The sequence below is a fragment of the Squalius cephalus genome, assembly GCF_949319135.1.
Source record: "Squalius cephalus genome assembly, chromosome: 9".
Lineage (NCBI taxonomy): Eukaryota > Metazoa > Chordata > Actinopteri > Cypriniformes > Leuciscidae > Squalius > Squalius cephalus.
Genome location: NC_137130.1, coordinates 36,854,913 through 36,878,170, shown reverse-complemented (window position 1 = coordinate 36,878,170; position 23,258 = coordinate 36,854,913). Strand labels below are relative to the sequence as shown.

Below are 23,258 nucleotides of genomic sequence, written 5' to 3'. Positions count from 1 at the left end.
GAGGGCCTGAAGTGGTGTCGTGGTCACATGATGTTTCTGCAGAAGTGGGCGTGGCACTGCATGTGATACACTGGACACACACATGCTAATGTTCAACATTATGTTTATCACTTCTCAAATATTTTTATACTGTGGGTCACAGCTGAATGTGATGATGTTTTTTATCTGTATTTAACAGTCTTTGCTCTGCTGTATTTAAACTGACATTGTCCCTAATGCTTTGAATAAATCTCAAACCATTCCCAAACGCTCTCTTAGTGTGTTTTAGACAAAGATATCAGCATTAATCATCATATTTGTTTTTCCCCTTGTTTTGTTTGTTTTGTCTCTTTTGTTTTGTCTAATCTTTGTTTTTTCTCTAGTTTTGTTTTGTCTTTTGTTTTTGTATTAATTTAGTTTTGTTTTGTCTTGTTTTTGAATTTTGTCTTTGTTTTGTTTGTCTCGTCTTGTAGTTTTTATTTTGTTTGTCTTATGTTTTTTTTTGTTTTTGTCAATTTTGATTTGTCTTGTTTTTGTTTTGTATTGTTTTTGTTGTTTGTCTTGTCTTTTTTTGTCTATTTTTATTTGTTTTATTTTTTTTATTTTTTTTTGTCTTTTGTTTTGTATGTCTTGTCTTTTAATTTTTTGCCTTGTTTTTTTGTCTGAGAACTGAAGATTTGAATTGATTTCATGTTACATCTTCGACATAGCAGTGTATAAACAGTAAACAGTGTATAAAAGAGTGTGTGCTGCTGTTCTTACCCTATGGACCCCTGAGTATTATCTGTCTATCTGTCCTGCTCTTGTTGGTGTCATAAAGCAGACAGGACACAGTCCATGCTAATAAGACACACACACACCTGTTCTAGCAGCTCTTACAGAGACGTTCTGCTCTGGTCAGGTCTTTTCTCACACAGGTTTCCAGCAGTCACACACACACACACACACACTCCTGCTGCCAATATGACAGGTGAGGACGTTAAACTCAGAAATGATCGGTAAAACTTGATGCTGATAATTTGATGTTGTATGTGAACTAAAATTTGGTTCATCTCACAGACGAAAAGATGGATGAGACTAAGAAAAAGAGGAAAAAGGTAAGATTATTTAGGAAATAAATTTCGCTGCATAAAATTAAACCCTTCGTTAATCAGGGTGACCGAGGGTCATTAAAAAGTCTTAAAGTTTTCCAAATAAAAGGCCTTAAAAATTATTAAATATTCTTTAATTCAGATTTGATGGGTCTTAAATATTTTTGGTCACATGACCGCAAAAATGTCTCCACTCTCCAGTCTGACGGACAAAATGACTGTTTAGATTACAGTAGTTTCCCCGGCGGCAGTGACTGCGTTAGAGATGTGAGGCTCAGACTGACTGGACAGTCCAATCCTCCCACCGCTGTATGACCAGATGACACGCGAAATACTGTGCGTTTCTCGGCTCGATAAATTAAACCAGCGCCTCGCTAGGAAAGTTTAGATGAATGAGGAATCAAGGGAAAGACGATTGCGGTGACTGTTGCTGTGTTTAGTAATTGTGAATGGATCTGAGTGCTGATAGTGCAGTCAGGGTTAGGCGGCTGGTTTAGGGGTTTTGGCGGCTCCGTGTGGTCGTGTTCGGGATCGCAGCTTGACTGGTCTAAAATATAAACAAGCTCTTTGCTGTCGCACTGGGCTACACATACTACACTATGAATTCAGTTTTTTCTGCAATGTTTTTAATGGGTGCTTTGGTGTGCATACATTTATGAATTATGGGCTTATATCATTTGGTTATTTGGTGTCCTCTGGGGTCTCCCTCCAGCTGTCCTTTTTTTGGACAGACACCTAATTTACCTTGGAAAAAGCTTGCAGAGAATAGAGTTTTGTGAGAATCACCCTGGTTTACTTTGCTGGATATAGCAAATTATTTCAAAATGAACTGGTTAAACAAGATAAATTGTGTAACACTTAAGTGTGTGATAAATTGTGATTAAAAATTGTGATCCTGACAGTCCTAAATATATAATGTGTATTTCCATCACAGGTTGGGTCCTAAATTTCCTATAAGGTAGTGTTAAAAAGTCTTCAAAAGTCTTAAACTGAACTGTATATCTGTAGACACCCTGATTATGGGGCCAAATGTCCCAACAAAGATAGCAATGTCCGAAATCTGAAAGGACATTTATTAATCTGAAATGGATTAATAAACATACTAAGTGATGTTTTTTGAAAATGTAAAAATGCATGAAGTTGTGTGTGATGTGTAGGTTTAGGGGTAGGGTTAGTGTGAGGAGAGAGAATATACAGTTTGTACAGTATAAAAATCATTATGTCAATGGAAAGTCCTCATAAAGATAGCGAACCATGTGGGTGTGTGTGTGTTAGTGGTTTGGGAACAATTTATCCCCAAAAGCAATGTAAATCTTCCATATCCTTTGATACATTCGGGCGAATCCGCATTTGGAAAATAAATTCATAAACAAAACAAAATCTGTTTTCTTTTATTCAGAATACATGTTTTAGGGTTAGTGTTTAATAGTTATAATTAACTTTTATATAATATCAATAAAATGATATATAGTATGTTCTCATTTAGACAGCTACTGTAAGTAAACGTGTCTGTGTTTATTTGACTTATCACAGTGATAATCTCTAAATCTGATAATGTTTATCACAGCTAAATAATGCCAGGACATTGTCTTCCGCTTTAGTCTTTTTTCTTACATATATTTTAGAAACATCAATCTAAATAGTTCGTATTTGAGGAAATAATAATAGCTATAAAACAAAAAAAGCTTCCACAAAGAAATATTACAACATGAATAATAATAATACAATAATTGGTGTGTGTTGTACAGACGGCGGAGTGTTGTGGATTTCCAATCAGCATCTTCTTCATCGTGGTCAACGAGTTCTGCGAGAGGTTCTCCTACTATGGCATGCGAGGTAAGAGTGTGTGTGAATCTTCATAAAGAACTGATACATTATTAAAGACAAGTAAAACACAGAGTGCATGAGTCATAAAATACTGTTGCAGCAACTGTCCATCATAAAAATTAAAGTATCATCATACGATGATAAAGAGCAGACAGAGACTGTCCTGGTGTCTGTTAGATCAGGATTTGTGGACCTTTGACTGTTGTACACAGTAAAAACGTTGCTGTTTTTTTAACTCAACTGTTGGGTTACTTTTAACCCAACTGACTTTAACCCGATGCATTGTGTTAAAATAACCCACAGTTGGGAAGGTGCTACACCACCCCATAGATGAGCTACTCGTTGGGTTATTTTTAACCCAACATTATTAAGTGAGAACTCACAAGATACACTTCAATTAGTCATTACAGACTGGAAAAATTCACATTGATATTTACTAAATAATTTGACCAATGCCAAGTGTCTTTGAGAAGCAGTTTCATATGAATCGGGAAAAGGGCTTTAAGACACTTCACACATCAATTCCACATTTCTTCCATAATTAATATAAATATTTGTAGCTAGTGCATTTATTATTATTATTATTATTATTTTATTTTTATTGTCCATATGGTTCAGGTTTCTTTTTATTATATATTTTGTAAATTAGCAATGTACCGTGATTACGACAGCGCCACCTAGAGCTTGTGGCGTGATGGCGCTCCGGCCTGTGAAGGGAGTGTGACGGATCTGAGGATATCCTGATCGAGTGTCGGATCTCTACAGTCTCTGATGACTCTACGTTTCCAACAGACTGCATCTAATAAAACAGCAAAAGAGCCAAATCTAAAATGCCCCTGCTGTGACTGAGTGTAAAACTGAGATGAAATGATCATGAGAAATGTGTGTGTGTGTGTGTGTGTGTGTGTCCAGCTGTGTTGGTGCTGTATTTCCGGTATTTTCTGCTGTGGGACGATGACCTCGCGACCTCGATCTATCATGCCTTCGTGGCGCTGTGCTACCTGACGCCCATCATGGGGGCCATCATTGCCGACTCCTGGCTCGGGAAGTTCAAGTAGGTTTCCTGGGAAAATTCCCTGGCTGCCGAATCACAATCTCGGGTTGCCAACTTCAGAGAAGGAAAAAACAGGACAATCCTGGTTCTTTATAGGAGAATATGGGACACTCAATACTATATGTGCATCACACACATCTCAGACAACACACTTGTTTTGTGTAACCTATTATGTATAATTTCATTGCAAAAAGAATCATACAAAAAATGTCACATTACACACAAACCATTGGACAAAATAACAGCATTTATCTGAAATACAAAGCTTTTTTAACATTAGACACTACAGTTCAAAAGTTTCAGGTCTTTTTTTTTTTTGGAAAGAAATTAAAGAAAGTAATGGCTTAACTTTATTCAGCAAGGACACATTAAATGAATCAAAGTGACAGTAAAGACATTTTTAATGTTAGAAAAGCTTTCTATTTCAGATAAATCTCTTTTGAACTTTCTATTCATCGAAGAATCCTGATGGAAAAAACAGTTTTCAACATTAATAATAATCAGAAATGTTTCTTGAGCAGCAAAATCACATCAGCCTGCTCTTCCCTCAGAGAGATGATTGCTGGATGTTGGACTCACATTGATCACATTGTCTGCATTCGCCAAAACTGATGTGATTACCATCGGAGAAAGTGACAGTAGAGGATTCTCAAGTCAAACTGATTTGTCCCAAAAGAATGATTAATTCTCAGTTTGTTACTGGTATGATCTGATGCTCGTGATGGGATGATGAGCGGTGTCGGGATCATTCTCAAGTGTCGTGTTCATCACGTACGGGACAAATCAATTTAGCCCAATAATAATAATAATAATACTACGGGACAGTTGGCAACCCTATCAGAATCTGTCCCACAGTTTGAGAGTGAACGGCGTTCAGAAAGGCTGCCATGTGATGCTGTGTGTGTGTGTGTGTGTTCCAGGACGATCATATACCTGTCTATAGTGTATGCGGTTGGTCAGGTGGTCATGGCCGTCAGCACGATTCATGACATCACAGACACTGACAGAGACGGCACGCCGGATAACTTCACCTTCCACGTGTAAGTCGGTCTACTGAAGCGTGACACCGTCTCACAGTGTGTGTTGGACGTCTGCTTTTGGAAAAGTAGTGTGCATTATAATTATTCATAAAAGTGTCTGGAGACCTTCTGAAACCACACTCTTCTCAGAAAAAAAGGGTTCTTCAAAAGGGTTCTAGTATGTACACTTTCCGCACCAGTATGTACCTTTGAGGGACTAATATGCACTCATTAGGTACACAGGTGTAGCTCTTGAGAAGGCATCGCCACAGTGACAGCTTCTGTACCTTTCTTTGGTCTGTACATGCATGTTCAGTTTGAGCGAATGAGGAAAGTTCAGCATCAAGTCCTGTTGAATATCTGGGTGTGAATTCCCTCGTGACAAAGAAGGACAAAAAAAGTGCTTATTACAGAAATACTATACTGTAAAGTAAAGTGAGTGTGTGTGTGTGTGTGTGTGTGTGTGAGAGAGAGAGAGAGAGAGAGAGAGAGAGAGAGAGTGAGAGAGAGAGAGTGAGAGAGAGAGAGAGAGAGAGAGAGAGAGAGAGAGAGAGAGAGAGAGAGAGAGAGAGAGAGAGAGAGAGAGAGAGAGAGAGAGAGTGTGTGTGTGTGTGATGGGTAGGTTAGTGTAAGGGGTGAGAATATGTAGTTTATGTCTATGGAACGTCCCCATAAAACATGAAAAACAAACGTGTGTGTGTGTGTGTGTATTTCAGCGCTCTGTCCATGCTGGGCTTGATCCTCATTGCTCTGGGCACTGGGGGTATTAAACCATGCGTGGCTGCGTTTGGTGGCGATCAGTTTCAGGAACATCAGGTACGATACTCTCCGACGTCTTCATCAGCCTGACTTCTTCTTCTTCGTGATTCTGTCTAATGGTTTGTTGTGTTGATCGTTACAGAGTCGCCAACTCAACACATTTTTCTCAGTGTTTTATTTGTGCATCAACGCAGGAAGTCTTCTTTCCACGCTCATTACTCCTATTCTCAGAGGTACACACATTAAAAGTGCCTGTTATGCTTTTTGACATCACAACAGACTGGGCCATCTGACCAATCAGAGCAGGGTAGACCAATCACAACAGACTGGGCCATCTGACCAATCAGAGCAGGGTAGACCAATCACAACAGACTGGGCCATCTGACCAATCAGAGCAGAGTAGACCAATCACAACAGACTGGGCCATCTGACCAATCAGAGCAGAGTAGACCAATCACAACAGACTGGGTCATCTGACCAATCAGAGGAGAGTAGACCAATCACAACAGACTGGGTCATCTGACCAATCAGAGCAGGGTAGACCAATCACAACAGACTGGGTCATCTGACCAATCAGAGGAGAGTAGACCAATCACAACAGACTGGGCCATCTGACCAATCAGAGGAGAGTAGACCAATCACAACAGACTGGGTCATCTGACCAATCAGAGCAGGGTAGACCAATCACAACAGACTGGGCCATCTGACCAATCAGAGCAGAGTAAACTCTTTGAAAGGAGGGGTTTAGAGAGACTGAATCCTTTATCAAAGCATTTCAGACACTGTGAGGAAAGAGCTGATGATGAAGTGGATATTATGAGAAAAGTGTTTTTTACCTTGGATGTAAAACTATTGCTGGAGACTCCAGAGCAAAATTAGGAACCTTTAAAATAGCATAATGGGGCACTTTAACACACATTTCCATTATATTTTCCCCATAACACCCTTCTCCCCGTCTAACGCTCCTCATCCGTGTGTGTGTGTGTGTGTGTGTGTGTGTGTGTGTGTGCAGCTCAGGAGTGTGGCATCCACACACAGCAACAGTGTTATCCTCTGGCCTTCGGGGTCCCCGCCGCTCTCATGGTCGTATCGCTGGGTAAGACTGAGTGCCAACTGAACACACACTGTGATCTGTGTGTGTGTGTGTGTTTCTGAGCTGGGCTGTGTGTTACAGTGGTGTTCATCGCTGGCAGTGGCATGTATGTCAAAACAGATCCAGAGGGAAACATTATCTGGGCCGTGTGTAAATGCATAGGGGTGAGTCGAGACTGTTTAATACACAAATGAACATTCTGTCATCATTTCTTCTATCTTCTGTAGAACATAACAATAGATATTTAGATTGTTCAAACTGCTCTTTTCCACACGTGACGTAGGAACTGTAGAGACTAAAATGTAAATGTAAAAGTGTCATGAAAGCAGTCGATTGGTCTCGTACTCTCAGGGTCTTCCTTTGTTTGAGGAACAACAAAGTTTAAGTAATTATTTTGCAGAAACTCCTCCAGTATAATTGTCAGATCTCAGTCACACTAGTGCAAATCTGGTGCAAATGGTTTTCTAACAATATGAATGTGTAAACATGACAGATTTTTTCATTTTTTGGTGAACTAGCTCTATAATCCAAGTATACTTATAATCATCCTCAGTGTTGGGGAAAGTTACTTTTAAAAGTAATGCATTGTAATATTGCGTAACTCTCTTTAAAAAAGTAACTAATTGCATGACTTTTTATGGAAAGAAATGTGTTACATTACTTTTGTGCCACTTTTCCTCCCCTAGGCTGGGCTTGCTAGCAAAAAATACGTTTTTTGGCACAAAATAAAGACCCTTTCACACCAAAAGTGCAAACGCAAAAGGAAATGCAAATTCACATCAGTCATTTTTGATTATTAGAATGGTTGAATTGGATCAAAAGTCATCAGCAAAGACATTAAGTAATAAAGTGAAATGAAGTGCATAAAGTAGATTTGTGTAATTAAACATATTAAGTTTTACTCTCAACATGAGGACAGGAGAGTCAATACATGGAGTCACTTGAGTAACTTATTTTGAAAAAGTAACTCAGATATTTCGATGTAAATTTAAAAGTAATGCATTCCTTGAAAAAGTAATCTGATTGCGTAACACACATTACTTGTAATGCTTTACCCCTAACACTGATCATCTTGTAATGCTTTACCCCTAACACTGATCATCTTGTAATGCTTTACCCCTAACACTGATCGTCTTGTCATGCTTTACCCCTAACACTGATCATCTTGTAATGCTTTACTCCTAACACTGATCATCTTGTAATGCTTTACCCCTAACACTGATCATCTTGTAATGCTTTACCCCTAACACTGATCATCTTGTAATGCTTTACCCCTAACACTGATCGTCTTGTCATGCTTTACCCCTAACACTGATCATCTTGTAATGCTTTACTCCTAACACTGATCATCTTGTCATGCTTTACCCCTAACACTGATCGTCTTGTCATGCTTTACCCCTAACACTGATCATCTTGTAATGCTTTACCCCTAACACTGATCATCTTGTCATGCTTTACCCCTAACACTGATCATCTTGTCATGCTTTACCCCTAACACTGATCATCTTGTAATGCTTTACCCCTAACACTGATCATCTTGTCATGCTTTACCCCTAACACTGATCATCTTGTCATGCTTTACCCCTAACACTGATCATCTTGTAATGCTTTACCCCTAACACTGATCATCTTGTAGTGCTTTACCCCTAACACTGATCGTCTTGTCATGCTTTACCCCTAACACTGATCATCTTGTCATGCTTTACCCCTAACACTGATCATCTTGTAATGCTTTACCCCTAACACTGATCATCTTGTAGTGCTTTACCCCTAACACTGATCATCTTGTCATGCTTTACCCCTAACACTGATCATCTTGTAATGCTTTACCCCTAACACTGATCGTCTTGTCATGCTTTACCCCTAACACTGATCATCTTGTCATGCTTTACCCCTAACACTGATCGTCTTGTCATGCTTTACCCCTAACACTGATCATCTTGTCATGCTTTACCCCTAACACTGATCGTCTTGTAATGCTTTACCCTTAACACTGATCATCTTTTAATGCTTTACCCCTAACACTGATCGTCTTGTCATGCTTTACCCCTAACACTGATCATCTTGTAGTGCTTTACCCCTAACACTGATCATCTTGTCATGCTTTACCCCTGACACTGATCATCTTGTCATGCTTTACCCCTAACACTGATCATCTTGTAATGCTTTACCCCTAACACTGATCATCTTGTAATGCTTTACCCCTAACACTGATCATCTTGTAATGCTTTACCCCTAACACTGATCATCTTGTCATACTTTACCCCTAACACTGATCATCTTGTCATGCTTTACCCCTAACACTGATCATCTTGTAGTGCTTTACCCCTAACACTGATCATCTTGTCATGCTTTACCCCTAACACTGATCATCTTGTCATGCTTTACCCTTAACACTGATCATCTTGTAGTGCTTTACCCCTAACACTGATCGTCTTGTAATGCTTTACCCTTAACACTGATCATCTTTTAATGCTTTACCCCTAACACTGATCATCTTGTAGTGCTTTACCCCTAACACTGATCATCTTGTAATGCTTTACCCCTAACACTGATCGTCTTGTCATGCTTTACCCCTAACACTGATCGTCTTGTAATGCTTTACCCTTAACACTGATCATCTTTTAATGCTTTACCCCTAACACTGATCATCTTGTCATGCTTTACCCTTAACACTGATCATCTTGTAGTGCTTTACCCCTAACACTGATCGTCTTGTAATGCTTTACCCTTAACACTGATCATCTTTTAATGCTTTACCCCTAACACTGATCATCTTGTAGTGCTTTACCCCTAACACTGATCATCTTGTCATGCTTTACCCCTGACACTGATCGTCTTGTCATGCTTTACCCCTAACACTGATCGTCTTGTCATGCTTTACCCCTAACACTGATCATCTTGTCATGCTTTACCCCTAACACTGATCATCTTGTCATGCTTTACCCCTAACACTGATCATCTTGTCATGCTTTACCCCTAACACTGATCATCTTGTCATGCTTTACCCCTAACACTGATCATCTTGTCATGCTTTACCCCTAACACTGATCATCTTGTCATGCTTTACCCCTAACACTGATCATCTTGTCATGCTTTACCCCTAACACTGATCATCTTTTAATGCTTTACCCCTAACACTGATCGTCTTGTCATGCTTTACCCCTAACACTGATCATCTTGTAGTGCTTTACCCCTAACACTGATCATCTTGTCATGCTTTACCCCTGACACTGATCATCTTGTCATGCTTTACCCCTAACACTGATCATCTTGTCATGCTTTACCCCTAACACTGATCATCTTGTCATGCTTTACCCCTAACACTGATCATCTTGTCATGCTTTACCCCTAACACTGATCATCTTGTAATGCTTTACCCCTAACACTGATCATCTTGTCATGCTTTACCCCTAACACTGATCATCTTGTAATGCTTTACCCCTAACACTGATCATCTTGTAATGCTTTACCCCTAACACTGATCATCTTGTAATGCTTTACCCTTAACACTGATCATCTTTTAATGCTTTACCCCTAACACTGATCATCTTGTAGTGCTTTACTCCTAACACTGATCATCTTGTAATGCTTTACCCCTAACACTGATCATCTTGTAATGCTTTACCCCTAACACTGATCATCTTGTAATGCTTTACCCCTAACACTGATCATCTTGTCATGCTTTACCCCTAACACTGATCATCTTGTAGTGCTTTACCCCTAACACTGATCATCTTGTAATGCTTTACCCCTAACACTGATCATCTTGTCATGCTTTACCCCTAACACTGATCGTCTTGTAATGCTTTACCCTTAACACTGATCATCTTGTAATGCTTTACCCCTAACACTGATCATCTTGTAATGCTTTACCCCTAACACTGATCGTCTTGTCATGCTTTACCCCTAACACTGATCATCTTGTCATGCTTTACCCCTAACACTGATCATCTTGTAATGCTTTACCCCTAACACTGATCATCTTGTAATGCTTTACCCCTAACACTGATCATCTTGTAATGCTTTACCCCTAACACTGATCATCTTGTAATGCTTTACCCCTAACACTGATCATCTTGTCATGCTTTACTCCTAACACTGATAATGTTGTAATGCTTTACCCCTAACACTGATCATCTTGTAGTGCTTTACCCCTAACACTGATCATCTTGTAATGCTTTACCCCTAACACTGATCATCTTGTAATGCTTTACCCCTAACACTGATCATCTTGTAATGCTTTACCCCTAACACTGATCATCTTGTCATGCTTTACCCCTGACACTGATCATCTTGTAACATGTGTCTTCTCTTTCTGTAGTTTGCCATCAAGAACCGTTTCAGGCACAGAAGCAGCGTTCACCCAAAGAGGGAACACTGGATGGACTGGGCCAATGAGAAATATGATGTATGCCTCAATCCGGCCATCTCTGTACACATACGCTTACTTAACTGGGGACAGTCCATAGACTTCTATTCTTTAAAAAAATTATATTTAAAATTGTAAAAATGATAATAATAAGTTCAATTGTAAAAACCATAATACAAATGTGGTTTGCAGCCACAAAAAGAGGTTTTGTCAGATTTAACTCACTTCTGGGTTACAAATTTGTCCTCAAAACATGGTTAAGTACACACACACACACACACACACATATATATACAAACACACAGACAAATGTCCCCACAAGATCAAACATGTCTGATATGACAATCTTTGTGGGGACACGATGAAGGACACACTCACACACTCCTCTGTTCTCTCTCTGTAGAAGCTTCTCATCGCTCAGGTAAAGATGGTGCTGAAGGTGTTGTTCCTCTACATCCCCCTGCCCATGTTCTGGACCCTGTTTGACCAAAAGGTGCAGATCTGAGCTGGTTACTCTGTAGTGTGTGTGTGTTGTGCTTGTGTTTAGTAACGGGTTGTGTGTGTTGATCGTGTCCAGGGCTCCCGCTGGACTCTCCAGGCCACCACCATGAGCGGAGACTTCGTAAGTGTCTGGATATGATGGCTCTAAATGGGAGAGTTGGTCAGCAGTGACTCATTTTACTCAGTTTGTTATCAGTCTAACATAATCTGATGTAGTCACGATTAAGAGATTATTTCAAATCTAGATTTATGAAATGAGATGTGTGTCTTTTTTTAAATCGATGTCATTTCCTCCTGTGTGTAGAGTGCGTTCATCCTTCAGCCAGACCAGATGCAGGTGAGTGTGTTCCTGTTCTGTGAGCGTATTAGTGTTGTTCATCTCGCTCTGGATTATAATGGTTTAAGATTATAACACCAATACACTGGAAAGCAACGTGATCTCATCTCATACCTATACTACTGTTCATAAGTACAAGACTTTTTAATGTATTTGACTCTTATGCTCACCAAGACTGCATTTATTTGATCAAAAATACAGTAAAAATTGTGAAATATTATTACCATTCAAAATATCAGTTTTTAATGTGAATATACAGTAAAGTGTAATGTATTCCTGTGATCAAAGCTGAATTTTCAGCATCATTACTCCAGTCTTCAGTGTCACATGATCCTTCAGAAATCATTCTAATATGATGATTTGATGCTCAAGAAACATTTATGATTATTAGTTGTGCTGCTTCATATTTTTGTGGAAACTGGGATACATTTTTTTTTTTTTTTAGGATTGTTTGATAAATAAAAGTTCAAAAGAAAATCATGTATTTGAAATAGGAATCTTTAGTAACATTATAAAAGTCTTTACTGTCACTTTTGATATGGTTATTAATGCATCCTTGCTGAAGCTAATTTAATTTCCCAAGCTTTTGAAAGATAGTGTGAACAAAAGCTGTTTCTGAAGTAGTGTGACTGAAAGCGCTCTCTCCTCTGTCAGACTGTGAACCCCATCCTGATCCTGACCATGGTGCCCATCATGGACCGCATTATATTCCCTCTCATCAAAAAGTGTGGGCTTGATTTCAGGTATGAATCACTACGCAATAGGAAAAGATGAATCTCTGCTGTGAGAGAGATGATGAGACAGTGATCCTGATATAAATGTGTCAATCTGTTTTCCGCTCCAGCCCTTTGAAGAGAATGACGGTTGGCATGTTGTTCGCTGCCATGGCGTTCGTTTGTGCAGCTTTAGTCCAGATTGAGATCGACGTGAGTGTGAAATGTGTGAATCAGATTCAAGAACAATCCTTCTCGAGCTCCACAATCTAATGATCTGATTCTCCTCAGAAAACATTGCCCAGTTTCCCATCATCCTCTGAGAGCCAGCTAAAGGTGGTGAACATGTACAGCAGTTCACTGAACGTGACCATCTCACCCAAAGACACTCTTCTGATAGACTCGCTGGAGGTACAACACACATCGTATACAAACACACACATGCTTCCTGCAGCCTCACGTAACAGAGACAGATGTTTCACCATTGTTTCCCATTTTTCTTATAGAGCAGTGCAGGTTATGTGACATTAGATCACCAGAACATCACAGTGTCCTTAAACACAAGTCCTGTGGTCACTAAAAATTTCAGTTTAATTGAAGGAGGCCGCCAGACCCTGATCATCCCCTCTGACCCATCCATCATGTATCTGGTAAGTGTGAACCAAGCAAACATTGCAGTTCTAATGGTCAAAGACTCATGTTTTTCTGAAGAAAAGTGGTGGTTGCTCATGCAAAAGTCACCACAACCATGCTAGAGGACTTTGGGTAGTTGCTAGGGAGTTGCTATGTACAGTATTTGTTTAGGTGTTCAGGGTAGTTTTTAAAATGTTGTTATGTGGTTGTTTTTCAAGAAATTAGCGCAATTGTAGTGGGATTGACCGTCCGCAAAGACCCGCCCCCTTTAATTACTGTTCTCTCACGCCACATCATGTTCTCACGCAGTGAAAAATACATGGCGGAGCAGAGAGGACACTGACAACACACTGACAGACAGGACAGACCAGCTTACTTTATAATGAAAAAAATCTCAACTTTCACTTTTTTTTTAAAGAAATTTAAGCAATAAACCGTTTTGTGGCTCTTTAATGTGTCTGACAGATCGCTGTAGAGCCTTAGTTAAAGCTGCTCGGGAACCGATCATCTCTTCCTTAGCATCAAGTAAACATGAATGAACATCAGAAGGAATGTTGTTTTAACCGCAGAAAGACATCAGTACACTCCGTTTTTCAAATCCACCGAAGTTATATCTACTAACTCTCCTGACTGCTTTGTCGGACAAAATGGCGGATTTGGTGGAGGGCGGATTATGATAGGTCAGATCGCCTGTCAATCAAACTCCCAGCGAAGGGCTAATTATTTACTGTTTGCAAACATTCCAACACCTCTCAATGAAGGAGTGGTCACACTACACTTTTCATTTCATTCACTTCCATTCATGCGCAAACGAATTCTGGAGACCAGAAACACAAGCTCACGTTTCACATTTCTCTGATCTGCAGATTTGCATAATGTAAAATGTGTGACCAATAGAAGACTGATACATCAAGGCTTGATATCTTAGCACATATAAAGGAATATAAATGGTGAAGCCACTGTTTTTTTGTTTTGCAGGAAAGTTTGGATTCATTATTATTTTGTCATATGTTGAATTTTCTTTTTTTTTTTAAAGACACCAGTTTCTTGTCAAAGAAGGCGGAGCCCCAGAGCACAGCCATCTATTACATAATCATCATGGACCAATGGCAGCTCAAGGGGTTTAACAGCTAGCACAGTCTTCCAGGAGGTTTGCCCTGGCAAGCTGTTTTGAGCTATGAAACAATCTCTTTTGTTTTGGCCAGATTTGGTTCTAAATTATGTCCCACATGTTCGTTCTTCCATTTCACTTGAAGTATATTGGGACCTTTACTTGTCCAAGTACATTTTTAATGAACAAACAAGTTCATGTATAGTCGGTATATTAGGCTGCTGTCGCTTTAAGACCTGATGCACTGACCCATTATACTGTTATATATAGCCAATATACACACGCACTTTGGGTGTGAGAACAGAATCTGCTAGAATGAGGAAAATTAGGCGCAATCCCATGCCGATATTCAAGCCTTGCAACACCAGTAATATTCATCTGGAGCAGATGAAACGAGTGAGTAAAGGGACGCAGGTTTGTGTGTGACTCGCTGTGTGAGAGATTAAAGAGAGAGAAAGAGCAGCTGGTGTTGTGTATCCTGCGGAAGCGTTTCAGATAGTTCAGTGTCGATATGTACACTACATTGCACTTAGTTTATTATTTCAGATGTTTTTTAAAAGACTACAATTGAAATTCAACCCGTCTATTAGGAGTGACTTTGTTACACGCCACTGCTGAAATACACAAGCATTTGGTGGGTTTTAATGTCAAGACCTGCTGTGATATACGATAACAGTGAAAACATAACAGTGAAATTGTCCATCTTTTGATTTTTTCCTCCAGCAAGAAGACATAAAGTCCAAACCAAGGGAAGGAAAGAATGCTGTTAGGTCAGTGGAAATTAAAATTTTATTTTTATTTTTTTGACTGTTTCTTAAAACGTCTCAGATTGTGACTCTGGTTCCCTGAGAAGCGAACGAGATGCTGTGTCTGAGTGATGACACTATGGGAACACTCCTGCATGAAAAGCATGATGTGTGACGGCATCAGCGTTGGGTACCGAACTCTCTACTTTTAAGGGCAGCAACCGAATAATGTCAGTACTACCAAATACCGATTCACATTAAATCAATGGGTGCCAAATTTCAGTTCCTGAGAACGAATCTGGGCGTGAGAGTAAGACTATTTAAATATGAATCCTGCATGTCTGTGTGTGAATGAATGGCGCAGACATGCAGTTTCCTTTACCACACACACATACACACACACTGAAGCACGTGTGACACTCGCAGTGTTTTCAGCCTCTGTTGCCTCACTTATTGAGTTTGTTACACACTTGCTTCAGACGCGATCCCGCAGGAGCGTTCCCATAGCGTCATCACTCCAGACGCAGCGTAGAGTTTCCAGAGAGGGAACTGAACTCTCCTCTAATGATGCTTGATGTCACACAGGTTTGTGAACGGCTGGACAGCAGTTCTGAACATCACTAACTTGGACCCTAACTTGGAGCCAACAGTTATTTCAAACTACTCACTGGTTGCTCAGGGGACGTAAGTCAGTTCTTCAGATTTATCACTGATGTTTAATAAAGTATTATGATTGCTAACATGCTTTAACATAATTTGTGAATTGCTTTTATCAAAGTTATAGTTTTTAATAGAATTTTTCAACACAACAATTACAACAGAACAGATAATGTCACACTGGTTTCTAGAGGTCTAGGAAGTGAGAAGGGGAACATCAGGCCACCCTTAAGCGATTGCTACCATTAAAACACTGGGAGAGTGAATAAGCCCACCGAGAAGCAGTGGAACATGTGAACAAATGTATTATGTGCAATGATCAGCCAAGATATATAAGAAAGAAAGAAAAAAAAAAAAGCAAATTATTATTATTTACAATCAAGCCAAAATAATTTACAAAAAAGAAAATACACACCAGAAAAATGATGATACACGGGACCTGGGGAGGACAGAGGAAACTGGACAGTGCCAACACAAAGAAAAGAATAAAACACTATACTTCCTAAAGGGTTAAGGTTAGGCTTTGACCTTAAAATAAAGCTGACCCAGTTTTATAAAACATTCAGGATTAAAATGGGTTTTGAATGCTATTTCATGTTGACTGGCTGTTCTTCTGGTTTATCTTCTAAGACGGAAGTTCGTACTCAGCAATGGCGCGCAGTCGTGTGAGTTTTCTAAGAAGTTTGGATTTGGTTCTTCATACACCTTCCTCATCCCCAGCATGCTGTTCTCGACGGATGTGTGTATCCTCCCTCAGCATGCCTCACATACACACCTATCTGTGTCATTTAGCAGAAGCCTCTATATAGCCCCTATATTTTGTCTTTTGGTTTACATGTGCATGTGTGTTCTTGTGTGTGTGCAGTGTAAGTCTATAAAGGCAGTCGAGGACATTCAGCCCAACTCGGTCCACATGGCTCTGCAGATTCCTCAGTACTTCCTCATTACTACAGGAGAGGTCATGTTCTCCGTCACCGGCCTGCAGTTCTCATACTCACAGGTAGGACAGCGGTTCACTTCACCACGGTGAACATGTTTCCTTTACACTGTTTGAACAGTCATCTCTCATTCTAAAACCAGTACAGTATCAGCTGTTACCAGATGGACAGTAGAAAGATGTCAAATATGTGACCCTGGATCACAAAACCAGTCACAAGCAGCACGGGAATATTTGTGGCAAATATCGATTTTTTCTTTTATGCCAAAAATCATTAGGATATTAAGTAAAAATCATGTTCCATGAAGATATTTTGTTAATTTCCTACCGTAAATATATAAAACATGTATTTTTGTGAGTAAATGCAGCACAAGCGCGTACATGGACAACTTTAAAGATGATTTTCTCAATGTTTCGATGTTTTTGCATCCTCAGATTCCAGATGTTCAATAGTTGTTTCTCGACCAAATATTGTCCTATCCTAACAAACCATACATCAATGGAAAGCTTATTTATTCAGCTTTCATGTGATGTATAATTCTGAATTTCATCAAATTGACCCATGTGACAGGTTTTGTGGTCCAGGGGCACATATTCTGTTAGTTCTTTAAAGGTGCAGTATGTAAGATTTTTATGGCAAAATACATTCTCTTAAACCCATTTTTTTTTGTTGTTGTTAATTGAGAACAGTTAGTATGCCATTCATGGGTTTATCTCCCCCAACAGTGTGAACATTGAGCCTCACAGCATCATCTAAACCATACCCATCAACACTCCCATTTTTTCCGGGTTTCTCCCGTTTTTTAGCCCTATCTTCCGGACCCCTCCCGGTTTGTTATTTCTCCCGGGAAACTCCCGTAATTTGCATGGCCCAAACTCCTTTATGAATAATCGGACCAATATGTTTGTCTAATGTTGACCAGTTGCCAGATCTTGTATTAAATGCATTATATTCAAACAATCCACACACCATATACAGTTTCAACCCGTTTGTCACCTCAACCTGGCAACCTATAACCCAGTTGCGCAGTCACAGTCGCGGAAAGTTTAACCCGAAAGCCTTAAACCCAATTTAAACACACCTGAGGTGTTTAAAACACACCTGATTCAACTCATCAGCTCATTATCACATGGGTTAATGAGCTGATGAGTTGAATCAGGTGTTTGATTAGGGAGACAAAGAAAACGTGCAGTGTTGGGGGTCCTCCAGGACAGGTTTGAGAACCACTGATCTAAACACTGAGAGCGTTTCTGCTCAGATGTCAATCTATTTCCAGCTCAGCCAATAGTGAGAGTTTGGGGGCGTGGCTACTGTAGCAGGGCGGAGCCAGAGGGTGTTTAGCCTCGTAGGGACCATGACTGATGCATTACATTGGGAAAAGACATTCAGGTTCAGTTACAGGAGTGCAAGATAAAATTCACTGCATTAAGACCTAAACAGGTCATGAACATGTCAATGTGAACGGGACACTGTAAAAGTACTCCTAATATACTGGACCTTTTATTGACAGTAGCCCACTTTTACTCGTTGAGACATGCCTTCACGAGCACACGTAACTAATGTGTTTGGGATGTCTGAGTTGGGGGTTGTTGATCCATTTATATGGAGGCAGATCTGAATGCAAGTCTGCAGTTGATGGTAAGAAAGGGACTCGGTTTAAATCATTAGAGAAGTCCAGCATACATGATCACCAGAGAGAAGTTTATAAAATTAAACATGGATGAAACGTTCACAATGAGATTAATAACATGGATTTAGAAAATAGATATTCAATTTCCCTTTCATGTCGACTTGAAATGTATAAATATCATCCTTTAAAGCCGTATTACATCCTGACGGGCCAAAGGTGAAAGGCTTTAATTGGTTCTTCAAATCACAGATGCAACACAGTTTTTTTTTTAATTTAAATCTGTATTCATTTTCAAAAAACTGTTTTATAAAGAAATTTGCTTTTATTTTATCGTGTTTGTTTAGACAATTGACAATATCACAAAGCCTAGTCTCAATAGAACATATATGTGGTATTATAGGGATAATTCTGTCATCATTTACTCGCCCTCATATCTTTCTTCAGCACAACACAGAAGATATTTTGAAGAATGTTTCAACAGTTTTTGAACATACAATGGAAGTCAATGGGAACCAAAACTGTTTGGTTATCAACATCCTTCAAAATATATTTTGTGTTCAGCCAAAGAAAGAAAGTTATACCGTTTTGAAACGATATAAGGGCGAGTAAATAATTTTCATTTTTGAGTGAACTATCCCTTTAAAAGTGTGTTTTTAACTGGAATATCCAGTATATGTCAGTGGCATATGATATCCTGTAGACTGCCAAGATAATTCTCTGTGAGCGCTTCCCTCTCGACAGCTGTGCTTCTGTGTCTTCAGGCTCCGAAGAATATGAAGTCAGTGCTGCAGGCCGGCTGGTTGTGCACGAATGCCGTGGGAAACATCATTGTGCTGATCGTGGCAGAGCTGGGAAAGCTCCCGAAACAGGTGATGCACATGACCTCATACACACATTCAGCCAAGCTGTATGAATATCCTAATATATAATACAGACAGAAATTTCGATTTCGAACAACAAAAAATAACTAGATTAAAAAGTTCGTCGAGACAAACTTTAAGTTGGCTTGAGAAAGTTTGTACTGGAAAGTTTGAAGTTTAAAGTAGTTAGAAGATTAAAGTAGTTTGAAGTTTAATTTAGTTTAAAGTTTAATTTAGTTTAAAGTTTAAATGTCTAAAGTTTAAATTAGTTTGAAGTAAATTAGTTTAAAGTTGAAAGTAGTTTAAAGTTTAAATTAGTCTAAAGTTTAAATTAGTTTGAAGTAAATTAGTTTAAAGTTGAAAGTAGTTTAAAGTTTAAATTAGTTTGAAGTTTAAATTAGCTTAAAGTTTTAATTAGTTTAAAGTTTAAAGAAGTTTAAAGTTAAAAAGTTGTTGGGGGTTTTCTAGTGGGTTGCTAAGGTGTTCTGGGTGGTTGCTAGGCGGTTGCTAGGGTGTTCTGGGTGGTTGCTATGGTGTTGCTAGGCGGTTGCTAAGGTATTTTGGCTGGTTGCTAGGGTATTCGGGGTGGTTGCTTGGGTATTCTGGTTGGTTGCTATGGTGTTGCTAGGGTGTTGCTAAGCGGTTGCTAGGGTATTTTGGGTGGTTGCTAGGGTGTTCGGGGTGGTTGCTATGGTGTTGATAGGTGGTTGCTAAGGTATTTTGGGTGGTTGCTAGGGTGTTGCTAGGGTGTTCTGGGTGGTTGCTATGGTGTTGCTAGGCGGTTGCTAGGGTGTTCTGGTTGGTTGCTAGGCGGTTGCTAGGGTGTTCTGGGTGGTTGCTAGGGTTTTGCTAAGCGGTTGCTAGGGTATTTTGGGTGGTTGCTAGGGTGTTGTTAGGTGGTTGCTAAGGTATTTTGGGTGGTTGCTAGGGTGTTGCTAGGGTGTTGCTAGGCGGTTGCTAGGGTGTTCTGGGTGGTTGCTATGGTGTTGCTAGGCGGTTGCTAAGGTATTTTGGCTGGTTGCTAGGGTGTTCGGGGTGGTTGCTCTGGTGTTGCTAGGTGGTTGCTAGGGTGTTCTGGGTGGTTGCTATGGTGTTGCTAGGGTATTCTGGTTGGTTGCTAGGCGGTTGCTAGGGTGTTCTGGGTGGTTGCTATGGTGTTGCTAGGTGGTTGCTAAGGTATTTTGGGTGGTTGCTAGGGTGTTGCTAGGCGGTTGCTAGGGTGTTCTGAGTGGTTGCTTTGCTGTTGCTAGGTGGTTGCTAGGGTATTCTGGGTGGTTGCTAGGGTGTTGCTAGGGTGTTTTGGGTGGTTGCTAGGGTGTTGCTAGGTGGTTGCTAAGGTACTTTGTGTGGTTGCTAGGGTGTTCTGGGTGGTTGCTAGGCGGTTGCTAGGGTGTTCTGGGTGGTTGCTAGGTTGTTGCTAGGGTGTTTTGGGTGGTTGCTATGGTGAGGCTAGGCGGTTGCTAGGGCATTCGGGGCGGTTGCTAAGGTATTTTGGGTGGTTGCTATGGTGTTACTAGGTGGTAGGTAGTTGTCACAGATGGTTACTATGGAGTTTTTATAGAGTTCTTAGAATGATTTAGCACTTAACTAATCGCTATTAGCATGTAGCTATTCACTGCTAGCATGTGTAGCATGTTGGAAGTGCTGTTTGCTAGCATGAGTCAAAAGAGCCAAACCTCATCTCTATATGATGTTCTGATACAGAGATATAGGTCTTGCAAAACGGTTGCTAGGGTACTCAAGTTTGGTTGCTATGGAGTTGCTTGGGAGCTGGAAGCTTTAAACTTAAGTTTAAAGTGGTTTGAGGTTTAAAGTAGTTTACGAGTTTACAAGTTTAAATGAGTTTAGAGTTTAAATGAGTTTAGTGTGTGTGTGTGTGTGTGTGTGTGTGTGTGTGTGTGTGAACACACACACACACACACACACACACTCAGAGTTTATGAGTTTAGAGTTTATAAGTGTATAAATTGATGAGTTTATAAGTGTAAGAGTTTTTGAGTTTAGAGTTTATAAGTTTTAAATGAGTTTAGAGTTTATAAGTTTTAATGAGTTTAGAGTTTATAAGTTTAAATGAGTTTAAGAGTTCAGAGTTGATTAATTTATGAGTTTAAGAGTTCATAAGTCTATGAATTCATGAATTTATAAGTTAATTAGTTTATAAGTGTATGAGTTTAGAGTTTATTAGTTTAAATGAGTCTCAATGGCTCATATAGTATATAGAACGGCAGTTTGGTTTAGTCTTCAAGGTGTTTTGATTTGAATTTTCGTCGGTTTGAATTTTTTAGAACTCCCAATGAAAGTCAATGGGAATTTTTGAATGAGTTTTTTCGAGTTTTGATCGTCATTTTTAGGAAAACCGTAAGTCCGATCAGTCTGAAAAGATATAGCAACTCGAGTCAGATCAGTTTGAGTGTCCGAGCCGAATTTGGAGTATGTAGAGTTAAAGCTCTAGGAGGAGATCCAATTTAGTTTTTTTAGTCTCAGAAGAATAATAATAATAATAATAATAAGTTTAAATAGGATTTCAGTAAGTTGGCTCTCTCAAGCCAACTTAATGACAGTGTTTTCATTTTTTGTTGAATTGTTCCACTTCTGTGTTTTCTCGCTCAGTGGGCCGAGTATCTGTTGTTTGCGTCGCTGCTTGTGGCCGTGAGTATCATCTTCTCCGTCATGGCTTATTTCTACACCTACATTGACCCAGCGGAGATTGAGGCTCAGATCAGGAGGGAGCAGGGGCTGGAGCCAGAGGACGAGAAGAAAGAGACTCTAGAAATGGAGGACAAAGATAAAGACCAGAAGAATGAGCAGGAGGCCAAACAAACCAAGTTATAAGATACGATGATACATTTACGAAGACCGGATTGATATATGCTAAGATCTACCCTTTAGTTCCATATTTATGTAAATAAAATGACTGTGAGCAGACATTGCTGTCAAGTTCAGTGTTACCGTTGGCTGTATTGATAAGACCCTACTGAGTGAACAATCAGATGTATCAGGAGAAATGTAGTGCAAAAACCTTCTGTCATAATATTTTTAGACATGGTTTAAAATGCAAATGGTCTGGATAGAGTGTGTGATCATTTGCGTTTTGTGAAGATTTTTTAAGCTAATAAACAAGGAACTATGAAACAATGGTCTGTCTATCTTTAGTCTTTTGAGTTTATGTAGTTTGTCTTTGCAAAACACGTTAGAATTCATCATGAGGTGTAAATCTTCTGGGTTTGAACCTCTCTTACAAAACCTAGCTGTCTATAGCCTTTTAAAGCATTATGGGTATATTACATTATACATGCATATTATATTATACATCACACTGATCAGTGAATTTTTTTTATCAAAGATGGATAACAAGTTGCTATATCAAGTCCTAAAGTGGGTGTCCAGTTTGCCAAACCTAAACCCCGGCTGAATCAGCTTTATAGGTGGACCAACAAAGTTGTCATCATGACTTCTTCAGCTCATTTGCAATGAATTTCCAGCGGACCACCCAGAGTCGGCACTTACTAGTACTGATGCGTTATGATGTTATTAGAAATATGAATAATTCAACATAAAACATTTTCAGCTACTTCAGTGATTGGCTTGCACTAGTCCCACACAAAGTGAGTATTAAAAGAGTTGAAGTAGAGGTGTTGAGTATTAAAATACATTTAAGGGTAATAAGCAAATTGATGTCCAACAAATAAAAAACAGATATAATACGTATAAAAGCTAGAGCTCGGTTTGCTGAAAATTAGATCCCATTCTACAGAAACACTTTTTATAAATGATATAATTACAGATTACAACCTAGATGTTACAGAATGCAGATGCAGAAGAGGAAGATGGAGAACAGTGATTTACTGATGAACAAAGGGATGAGGTGAATAGTGGAGTACATGGCAGTATAACAACACAATAGATGTACAATTAACAATATACATAAATAACAATAT

The 23,258-nt window shown here is 39.4% G+C and overlaps 2 protein-coding genes across 2 annotated transcripts in view; both read left to right on the top strand.

The window, feature by feature from the left end:
• LOC307163959 (dedicator of cytokinesis protein 9) overlaps positions 1-244 on the top strand; it is a 79,180-nt gene extending 78,936 nt beyond the window's left edge. Inside the window, exon 34 of the mRNA XM_079880306.1 lies at positions 1-244. This exon is cut by the window's left edge and continues 479 nt beyond it. The gene's annotated coding sequence lies outside the window, so the exon portion shown is untranslated.
• Positions 245-901: 657 nt separating this feature from the next.
• Positions 902-22,449, top strand: slc15a1a (solute carrier family 15 member 1a). Its single transcript, XM_079882364.1, has 23 exons — positions 902-949; positions 1,039-1,076; positions 2,819-2,906; positions 3,810-3,951; positions 4,872-4,991; positions 5,687-5,786; positions 5,872-5,962; positions 6,742-6,825; positions 6,904-6,986; positions 11,147-11,233; positions 11,598-11,687; positions 11,772-11,816; positions 12,000-12,032; positions 12,687-12,775; positions 12,877-12,958; positions 13,037-13,156; positions 13,252-13,395; positions 15,213-15,259; positions 15,821-15,919; positions 16,523-16,631; positions 16,758-16,892; positions 19,222-19,329; positions 21,931-22,449. The coding sequence occupies exons 1-23, from the start codon at positions 943-945 to the stop codon at positions 22,150-22,152; spliced, it is 2,163 nt and encodes a 720-aa protein (XP_079738490.1). The 5' UTR covers positions 902-942; the 3' UTR covers positions 22,153-22,449.
• Positions 22,450-23,258: the final 809 nt, after the last annotated feature.

Excerpts from the sequence above, each read along its gene's own strand:
- slc15a1a (XM_079882364.1), top strand. Across the intron at positions 5,787-5,871 it reads ATCAGTTTCAGGAACATCAG|AGTCGCCAACTCAACACATT; the intron begins GTACGATACTCT and ends TGATCGTTACAG. Across the intron at positions 13,157-13,251 it reads TTCTGATAGACTCGCTGGAG|AGCAGTGCAGGTTATGTGAC; the intron begins GTACAACACACA and ends TTTTTCTTATAG.